Raw genomic sequence first — 10,647 nt, 5'->3', positions numbered from 1 at the left:
AGCACGCTGAAGGACCCGCAGCTGGTACCCTCAACCTGCCTTGCTGATGCTGCGGGAGAGCCCAGGTGAGATGCGCCCCGCGGTCCTACCGGACAGACTCACCGGGAGAGGACAGCGGAATGCCTCTCCTTCCCTTGGCCTGTTCCCGGGAAAGAATTCTCAAGTCCCGCTGTAGCTTTGCTGGGCCGGATTCCACCCCCCCCCTCCCGTCTCCAGCTCCTATAGATTTTCTCCAGTTCACTATCTGGGACTCATCTTCTGTCTTTTTCATCTTGTCTCTTCCTCTGTCTCTCTCCTCTCACCATTTATTTCCTTGTAGGTTTAATTTTTATGGGCGACTCCTTCTTGCAGTCCTGTTTTCTTTCCTTAAAGAAAAATCTCCTTCCTTTTGCCTTCCTGTTGCCCCCTCTCACACCGCACACAAGCACACAATTCTGTTTGTTTTGTTTTTCCCTCCTAGGCTGACTTTGTGTGTGTGTGTACTGTATTTCTTGATTTCATATCTCCATGCATGCATCCTATTATTCTCTATTATTCTCAACAGGGTATGTGCTGACTGATAAGAACTACAACCCAGTCTCAGATGTGTTCTCCAGTAGATATTCACAAACATCTGGAAATGTAACTCAATGCCTGTTATGGGAAAATCCATAAACGATCAAATTGTGTATCTCTGAGTTTTCGGGGTTAGCAGAAAGAAAACGCCTGGTTTTTATAGGATAGTGTGTTCCTTTCTTGACATCATTTTCTTCCCTAATAGGCACAGACAGCACACCAGGAGAGCCGGTCCTTGCAGCAGCATTTAGGGGACAGCTCCAACCATGCGTGCCTTCTGGGCAAGCTGTGCCTGTCAGGTTCTGGGGCATAGAGGGGGTGGTGTTCAGGGCTGGGTTGTAGGAAGACAATGGGAGCCCAGGATTGTGTATGTTTTTGTCTATTATGTAGAAGGATAATTGTGAAAATATTTCATGTCACTCTCAAAGATCACCTTAGATACATTTTTAAAAGGAGAAGAAATCTAGGAAAGCCAGTCTGCTTAAATTGCCAGGGAGCCAAGTCAACATGTAGACAGGAGCAATTTTCGATGCTTTGTTAAATATTTAGTCAAAGATACAATTCCATGTTTAATGATATTTATGATATGTCTTTATGTTCAAAAGAACATACAAAGCATACACCAGATTGCTTGTTTTCAAGGGTGTTAATTACCAATTCAAGTTTGCAGCCTTGGCTTTTTAGAAACAATTTAAATTGACCTTGTAGTTTTTTGTGTCATTTTATGAGAATTCAGCCAGTTTAACTTTTTATTGATGCAGAAAAGGAAGCTTGGCCTTAAGCAAGCCACACAAAACTGAGCAGAAGCGGAATTAGGTCGGGGAGGGTTGAGGTGTGGTCAGTAGAAGAGTTTTTGATGCGATACTGAAGGATTATCGATAATTGATAAGCATGCACTGGAAGCTTTGACTTGGGAGACCGTGTTCTGCATTGGAGAGTTCAATTGTCTTGTAAGTCATCCAATCACTGACTCCGGGGAGTCAGAACTGGGAGTGGGGATGGCAAAGGGGACACTTTTCAGCTGATTTGGAATGACATGGTAGCTTTTTTTTTTTTTTTAGCAGATTTCTTTTTCAGAAATCCAGGACTTAGCAAAGTATATTTAAAACAGATAAGCCATTAAAAAGGAGACAAAGAAAAGTCTTGAATTTCAATGTTTTAAATTTCATTTTCCTTCATTATGTAGTGTGTGTGTCTGCATAAAAGTGTCACTGCCATTCCTTTTTAGACAGTGTTACTGTCTGAATATAAAAGGGTCTTGTTGAACAGCCTGGTAGATAAGCCGTGTATTTTATCCTGTGACTGTATCCCTGGCTAGGGTAGGGCATCTGCTTTTTCTTTCTAACAGTACCAGGAGCAAGAGTTTCCTTTATTAAGATCGTACACAGACCCCTGTTTAGTCCAATTAGAAACATCCTTAAGTGAAGATCACTATTCCAGTTTTATTTATGAGGGAATTAACATCCTGAATGCTTGTCCTGAGTCATGTAGCGAGTAGCTAGGCTGAGACTGCAACTCAAGCTATATCGTGGAATCTGAACCCTTGGAGCTAAGTCAACCTCACACATTCTAGCTGAAGCATCACTCCAGATTGCACTACTTGTTGGCCAGTTGATAATGTTTATCAGAGTACTTCTCCTTGCTCTAGTGTCCCAGGCACCCGTGGCCATGGCTAACTCTGAATGCACCCAGGAGAGCCTCTAGGAATCACTTTTTTTTGTCCTCTGTGACACTGGCTCTGTTTCTGCAGATTCCTGGGGACGGAGGGGTGATGATGTCATCTACCTCTATGTGGCTCCACATGGCCAAGCTGGGTTAGCACTAAGTTCTAGAACGCCTTAGCTGGACGTGGAAACCTCTAGGAGTGACTTGGAAGCCCTCATCTCTGCTTCTCCATGAAAACCTGGAAAGCTCAGAGAAACAATTTTCATTGTTTCCAATATCCCAGAGCTAGGAGATACCTGGAAACATGTGCACACCCCACAGGAAAACACAGGTGCTTACCATCCTTATACAAAAAATGCTAGTGTGTGATTATATTCTGGATCTTCCAAAAGAATCTGGTAAGACTCCAGAGACTAGAGACACGGAAAGGCTGGATGCACAGTTTTTGTTTATTTGTTTGTTTGTTTATGCTTTGTTTTGTTTTAACTTGAGGAAAGAAGGACAAACAGAAGACAATCTATCAGGGTCCATGGTGTATCTGAGCACAACTAGTTTATGAATTGCAGCTCAGATCCATGAAAGTTGGTATGGTGTCGGGCTTTCAGAATCCAGAGGCATCTGTTTGTTTACCGAGAATCCTATTGTCTGTAAATGGAACAAAAGAGAAAGAAATGCCCTGGCTATTTGCTCATTCATTTAGCAGACTGTGTGCTACTTTCTGAGAGTTCTCAAGAAATGGAAAGGGGACCGTGAGGTGACTCTGTACCCTTGTGATGAGAACAACAACAACTTGTCTACAAATGGGGTACCAAGTCGAGTTCCTTGGCACTTTAGAGATATCGATCTAACTCATATTTATGACAACCCAGTGAGGTGGGGTACCCAAATGTTCCCTTTTGCAGATGGGAAAATGGAGGTCCCAGTGTGGGTAATGGCAGAGAATGTTGGAATCCAGGACTTCTGTCCCTCTAGCCGGTGCACTTCACTTTGATGACGTGAATGTGAGACTCCACAGAAGCTGGGACAACTGGCAAAGGCACAGGCAGCAAGATTACATGGGTGACGTAGCCAGAGCCCCAGACACTGGAACGACAAGCAGGTGGTTTGTACCCAAGAATGTGTAATCAGACTGGAGAAAAATGTCTCAGAATGCAGCTCTTGCTGTGGTGATCGATAGCAGCACCTTGGTTGGTAGCTCCAGTGGCAGAAAAGATTGGCCATGGTAAGACTTCTAGGCTGCTGATTTGGAGATCCTGGTGTCGGGAAGCACTCAGGAGCACAGAATCATCATAGAATCTGAGATCTGGAAGAATAGTGGGAGGGTGTTAGAGTTCCATCTTTTTATTTTCCCAGATAGAAGAACATGGAGTGGCTCTGAACCATGTTTGTACAATTCAGAGGCTGTCTTGTGGACACCATAGTGAAAAGAAACAAGGATGACAAGAAAAGCCCTTTAGTGGAACACACACAATGATGGGGCGACGAGGGCCCATAGAAGGTCAGGACAGAGAGCCCAGGATGAACCAAAGCCATTGAGGACAGCCGAGGATGACAAAGAGCCTTTTCATAGTAGGTTCAGAGCAAGGAACAAGGACTGCATAGATTCATCACTGCCTAGGGCAGCTGGTGTCTGTGGGAGGAGAAAGGGGGAGGGGCAGCTCCACTGTGCCCAGATAACAGCTGGGCAGAGGGTGCCCCACAGGTGCGCAGGGTGGTGGAGGTGCAGGTGAGAAGGGAGAAGCGCCGAGCACCGTGTGAGGTCAGATGTCTGTGTCTGGGATGTGAAACGACTTGGGGATGAACTCCCATGGGTGTGGTGGCCATCTGAGAGGTGTAGGGATCGAGGAAATATAGGTGCTGCTGGTGACGGATGACACTTAGATGTCTAACTGTGTAAAAATCACTTTCATAATGGTGATTCCCCGCCCCCCTTCGATCCAGACATCTTTCACCAATATGCTCCTAAGTGCTCTAGGCACTGATACTGCTGTGCCTGGGTGGCAGTTAGCTTTCCTGTGGGGTAGATGGAAGTAAGTCACTAGCGACGGTAGTCCATGCCAGCAACTGGGACATGGAGGCAAGATTAGTGGGAATTCAAGACCATCCCAGCCTACGCAGTAAGTTTAAATCAGCCTGGATTATAGGAAACCCTGTCTCAAACAAAAAGAAAGAATAAAATAAGTTAAAGGTATAGGTGAGCAGAAATTAAAAAAGAAAATCTAACTGTGACTTTGGGTAAGATACTAGCATCCAAGGAAGGGTGCAGGAGTCCATTCAGGAGAGGTAAGCACATGGAGGCAGCGAGGTTTCTGCAGGACCAAGTTTCATCAGACTCACACTAGGGCTTCCATCGGGCAGTTTTCATGGGGGATGTAAGTGGGAGCACAGCCTGAGGGGGGCTTTGCCCCAGGGAATCCTGCATGATTAATCCCAAGCAATGCTGATGAATAGCCATGTGCACACAACCACACTACACACAAATCATACACAGCAGATGCACATGCTAATACTCGCACACTCTCATATGGACACACATACAGAAGTCTTACACGTATATACACAAGCTCCTCTTCATGTCTTCCTCTACTTAGTTACTAGAGGTGATCCAGTTTGTCCTGGCAGCACCCAGCATGATGAGGGACTTGGGAATCCGCAATCACACAGGAGGGGACTGTGCTTGCATTTTCTTTATTTTTGTCGCAGCAACTGTGCAAAAGCGTTTGTCAAAGGAGGTGATCCAGTTTGTCCTGGCAGCACCCAGCATGATGAGGGACTTGGGAACCCGCAATCACACAGGAGGGGACTGTGCTTGCATTTTCTTTCTTTATTTTTGTCACAGCAACTGTGCAAAAGCGTTTGTCAAAGGATAGTTTGTTGGGCTTTCCTTTTCCTGCACTTTGGGCAACTTTTGTGTTTGAACTCCCTCAAAAAGCTGATGCTGGTTTAATCTCTCTGGGAACGTCTGAAATAAAGGGTCTGGTGTGTGTGTGTGTGTGTGTGTGTGTGTGTGTGTGTGTGTGTGTGTGTGTGCTGTGTGCTCCCTGCACAGGGAGGCAGAAGGCAGCCAGATGAGGTGGTTGCCCAACAAGCCCTGGAGTGACAGGGAGTAAGGAGCCTAGCTACTTCTGGGTCACTCGGCTCAGGGTAGCTTTTCCAGTGATGAAAACTGTAGAATGCCAGTCCAGTTAGCCTTGTGGTACTGCCAGTATTCTACAAGGAGAGGACTAGGTTCTGATTCTTAGTTTTAGAACAAGATGGCTAGGCCAATGGAGGTTGGGTAGTGTTCAAGACCTGCACCCCCCACCTCAGAGAGCTTTGTTTTCTATGTGCCTCCCTCATAGAATGTTGTTTCTTCTAGACCGTGGTACCTCCAGGGCATGGTCAGAATCCAGTTCACATGTAGATGCTCAGGGGGTTGACATGGGTAGAGGAAGAACGAGTGGGTAGTTGTGGAATGAGTTAAGAGTGGGCAGATCTGCTGAGTAGAGGCCAGGGAGACTCGAGCTCTAGACATAAACTAGCCCAGGTGGAGAGCAGACTGTACCTCAGTGTGGTGCTATAAGGGCCGGACACCCACCTCCACCCTGCCAAGTGTTCCTCCAGCCCTCTGGCCACTTGTGCCTATAGAAGCTCCTGTCCCTCTGTACTGGAAGTGGCCTAACATACCTGACAATGAGAATTAAAATCAGCATGCCAACCAGCAGGGAAAACTGTCCTCAGCCAGGGTGAAAACACATTAGGATTGCCAGAGAGAAGTCAAGCTGGCAGGTGACGCTGTTGACACTGCTCACACAGCAGTGGCTGCCCAATGCTGACACTCGAAGGCGTGGTGCTGAGCTACTGCTGCCACTGGGTGGAAGCCTCTGCATGTGTGTTTGCTCACACGTGTGCACATGTGAGTGTGTGTTGTGTTGACATTCTCCCTGATAGAGCCCTGGAGGCACAGCTCTCAGAGCTGGGTGGGGCTGTCACTTCTTGAACAGTTACCATACTGTACTTTGGGTACAAGTAGCAAACATCTGCTTTGGCCAACACAGCAGAGAGGGGACTTACTAGGTTATGGGGCAAGGTAGGTCCCACCATCAGTGGGGATGGCTGGAGATATGAACTGGAGAAAGACGGGAACTAAGTAGCAGTATAGAACCCCAGTAACAGAAGCAAGTTGGAAATGACTTGGCTGGGAGGGAAGATGCTGGACTGCAGACTGTCAGACATTTGTTCTATTGCCCTAAGAGGCAATAATCTTCCCCTCCTTTTGGCTGGCTTAGGAAACTTTTGGTCCTGAGGGCTTGCTGTATGCCCCACCTGGGTGCCTTCTGGGGGCTACACTGGCATAGTCCCTTTCTCCGGGCCTGAGAGATCGGCAGGCTAGGAGGAGTGACATTCATCCAGCCCAGGGAAGGCTGTACCCAGAGCCACAGCTGGACAATATGATGACTAAGGTAGAGGAGGGAAGGTGCTGACAGAGGCCATTCCTTTGCTTGATGGACAGTCTCCTGGGGGGTCCTCAGGTCTGTACACTAGGGGAGATCTGCAGCTTTCAAAGGAAATGGCAGTGAGTGATAATCTCCATTGGGAATAAAATCACTTCCATATCCCAGTTTGGTGATTAGCTCCCGCGGTGTGGGAAGAACGTCCATAGGATCTTGCGGTAGGATACTTTAGGATTCTAGAGCTTTCTTTAGTCCTTTTAGTGAAAAGCAACCTGATCATATACAGCTTGGAAGGGAATGGGGGAAAAGCCAGGACAAAGAATCTAAGAAGATTGGTCCAGAGAGATCAAAGGGACAAGTGGAAGCCAGTGGGAGATGTAATGTGGAGAAAGGCTAGTTTAGGAGGCAGGGAAGAGAAAGAATGCCATAAGGAGCTGAGATCATGAATGCATGAACCTTCCACACCATCACTTCCTGATGCTGTGTCTTCCTTAGTCTCTGGACACTGAGCCAGAGCCAGAGCCAGAGCCAGAGCCAGATGGAGATGCTGGAGCTGGAGCTGGGGGTGCACAGCTCCCTCCCTGCAGGGCCAACTTGTTGGTAGGTGTCCAGGATGCCTCGTTTCCTGTCTCGGAGCAGGCTCCCTTTCCTATTCCTCCAGTCTCCGTGATTCTGAGCCAGGCCTGGTTAATCACGGTAGCTGTTTCTGTGCCTTCCCTGCCTTTTCCTGAATGAGACCATGGCATATTCTTCTGGTGCCATTGCTCCAGGGGTCTTTCTGGCTGCTGGGGTCTATTTGAGCTCATTCAGCTTTTCTTTCTTTCTCTTTGGATGACGTTGCTCCTGGTTCACAAACATCGAAGTAAGGCTAGAGAAAGTGGGCTTGTCTGGTGTCACCCTATATGGGACACGGAATAACCAGTGCCTGCCTCACTGTCTGTTATTTTCCTTTCCTGCAGGGACCAGAAGGCAAGTGCATCCAGTCCAGGCTTCACTGGAAACTTTCCTATCTCATAGCTCCTCCTGGGGGTAGGGACCAGTTCTGGGGAACCCCAAAGCCCTGTAGACTAATGGCTGCTGGAACATCCACCTTGCTTAGCCTGTCAGGCCCTGCTGATCACATGGCTGAGGGTAAAGGGGCTCCTCTGAGGCCTTCAGTTGAGAAGAGATGGAAGCTCACGGACCCCAAGCAGACCCAGCCAGGGATGTTTAAGAAAATGAGCCTTGTGGACTCTGACACTGCTGCAGGTAAGGGTGGCCAAGATGAGGCCTATACTGAACTGAACCTGCCAACAGCACTGAACAAGCCTCAACTGGACAGGCCTCTGGCCTGCAAGGCATACACAGAGCAGAGGCAGAATACCTTCATAGAGCTATCATGTCTCCAGGAGAGGCCAGGGGACATCCAGGCCCAGACGAGGAAGCCGGAGAACCCAGAAGGCCAGCTTGGCACTCAGCAGCTGCCCTCGACTCTCCCCAGAGCCTCAGGTGATGGCACCGTGTGTTCAGCATGGCCAGGTGCCCCCCGGAGGGAGCAGAAAAGTGCTTTCAGCAAGCCAGCCAAGCGCCCAGCAGAGAAACCTAAGCGCTCTCCCATGCTTCTGGCTGGTGGAAGTGCAGAGGGCTCATGGGAGCTCTCAGGACTCATCACCACTGTGGACATCCCATACTGGGCTCATCTGTCAACTTTCAAGTTCATGGGTGATTTCTGGAAATTGCACACGTTGTCACAGAACATTCTCCTCTGCAACGCTTTCCAGGGGGCTCCCACTCCATGGCTGGAGCATACCCAGGTACAAGCCCCCACATCCTCAGCATCTTCCTCCACAGCCTCCCGGGCTCTCTTGCCGCCCACACTCTCTTCCTTGGGCTTGTCTACTCAGAACTGGTGTGCGAAGTGCAACCTAGCCTTTCGCCTGACAGCTGACCTGGTCTTCCACATGCGGTCACATCACAAAAGGGAGCACGTGGGCCCTGACCCACATTCTAAGAAACGAAGAGAGGAAGTTCTCACTTGCCCCGTTTGCCACGAGTACTTCCGGGAGCGCCACCATCTGTCCAGGCATATGGCTTCACATAGTTAGCAGGTGGCTACAGAGGAAACCGATGGCCATAGTGTCCAGTGCACGGTGGTGAGGCACAGGTGACTCCCGGCCTTTGCTGAGAAGGTTGTCATAGACTTCTTCAAGGTTGTTCCTTTTGCTTTCCAGACATGAACTGCTCAGTTATAATTTGTCAGGTGCCCCAGCCCTTGTGATGTGCTTAATGCATGATGTGTTTAGTCATGCATTAAAGTGATAGCTTCACTCATGGGATAGTGGGACTCATGGCTCAGGGAACAGGGCTGCTCCCGGCTCTGTCCCCAGTACTCTGCAAGGAAGCACATGAGCATGACATCGTGGCTTTGCTGATGAGCAAGCCTGCACTCAATCTATGCTTTTGTCTATGAGCCCCGACCTCGGACATGTCCCTTTAGCTTGCCGACCCTCACTTTTGTTTTGAAAGTTGTGTGTTAGCAGGATGTCATCAGAGTGGACCACTCGTTCCCTGGTTGAGTGTGAGCATTAAGCATATGGATTGTATAGTCACTGCTTGCACTCGCCAGCTACATCATTCATGAAATCTCAGGGATGAACAAACATTGTGTTTCTCTGCCGCAAGGCTGGGGATGGCTTGGTGGACATGGCTCAGACTGCACTCAAGTCTAGGCCCTTTTGCTGCTGGGTCATTATGCTGGATATAGTGAAGCCCAGAGTGCAAAATACTGAGAAAATGGGTCACAAGCCTAAGTTTTCCTGGCCCTACATAAATCCAGGCCTAAAGTGGCCGAGTGGAAAAGTGACCTGGCTGAAACCCTAACAAAGGAGTGGGAGCTAGTAATACAGCTCCCCCCATTCTCTGGGTATTCACACTGTGAAGGTGTGAGAAGAGAGAAACAGAACACACATCATTTATTCTGGATTTTATCCAGGTGCCATTCATCCTTGCGGTTCTGAGTAGGGCAGGAAAGAGCAAGTGGAGGGTCCTCGGAATGAGGTCCCCAGGCGGCACTTCACATCCTCTCATCTCTAGGACACAGACAGTGAATTCTCATCCTACTGCAGATGAATTTCAGCTTAAAAAGGCTAATGACTTTCCCAACGCCACTTTGTCAGGAGCGTTGGTGGAAGAACAAAATCCCATGAAGCCCCAGCTCTGAGCTCACGTCTTTCCAGCCGCTTCATGTCTGCTTAGCTAGCATGGCCACAGAGCATACTGAGTGACTCAAGGTCTGGAACTTTGAGGCTGGGCTCCTTAAGTTCAATTCCAACTTAACCTTGCTACTTTACAAGATGTACACGTGCTCATGCACACGCATGTGCACACACACACACACACACACACACACACACCACTCTTCTCTTGAGCACTTTTCTCCATCTTGTATACTAAATAGCATAGTGATTTATCCTGTTCACTGTAGCTCTCCTCACTAGAATGAAAGGGAGTTTTGGTGTATTTCCATCATCTAGAACAATGCAGACACTCAACAGGTATCTGTTGAAAGAAAGAATAAACACATAAGTTAACAAATGAGCGATCTGCCTGACTCTGGCTTTGCTCCTACCAACTCTTGAGTTGGCTTTGAGGAAAAAGAGGTGGCATCTGTCAAAAGCATGTGCACACTTACCTTGGGCCCACACATTGGCACTGATTTCTATGCCATCTCTTTGGAAAGGGGAATGGTCCTGTCATAACATACAGAAGATGCTTAGAATTGATGTTGACACAAGTTGCTTTGTAGCCAGATTTATAAGTTCAAAGATGTTTAAGAGCCGGTGACTTAGGACTTGTTAGTGACACAGTCCCTCAGAATAAGCATGCTGGGTTCCCAGGTGTCCTCTGGAAGTCCCACCCCCTCTCCTGTCTTCCTTCTTCATGCCGCTTGCTCCTCCCGGAGAGAATCCACTTTAAACCATGGCTTCCCAACTTAGGTCTTTCATTAAATAAAAAA

General features: G+C 48.1%; 1 protein-coding gene across 1 annotated transcript; it reads left to right on the top strand.

Annotated features, from left to right (window-relative positions):
- Znf488 (zinc finger protein 488) lies at positions 1-8,856 on the top strand. Its single transcript, XM_021181262.2, has 2 exons — positions 1-65; positions 7,613-8,856. The coding sequence occupies exon 2, from the start codon at positions 7,724-7,726 to the stop codon at positions 8,735-8,737; it is 1,014 nt and encodes a 337-aa protein (XP_021036921.1). The 5' UTR covers positions 1-65; positions 7,613-7,723; the 3' UTR covers positions 8,738-8,856.
- The last annotated feature ends 1,791 nt before the right edge of the window (positions 8,857-10,647 follow it).

Source organism: Mus caroli, chromosome 14 (genome assembly GCF_900094665.2).
Source record: "Mus caroli chromosome 14, CAROLI_EIJ_v1.1, whole genome shotgun sequence".
Lineage (NCBI taxonomy): Eukaryota > Metazoa > Chordata > Mammalia > Rodentia > Muridae > Mus > Mus caroli.
The sequence above is the reverse complement of the archived record's forward strand: the minus strand, read 5'-3'. Positions and strand labels throughout refer to the sequence as shown.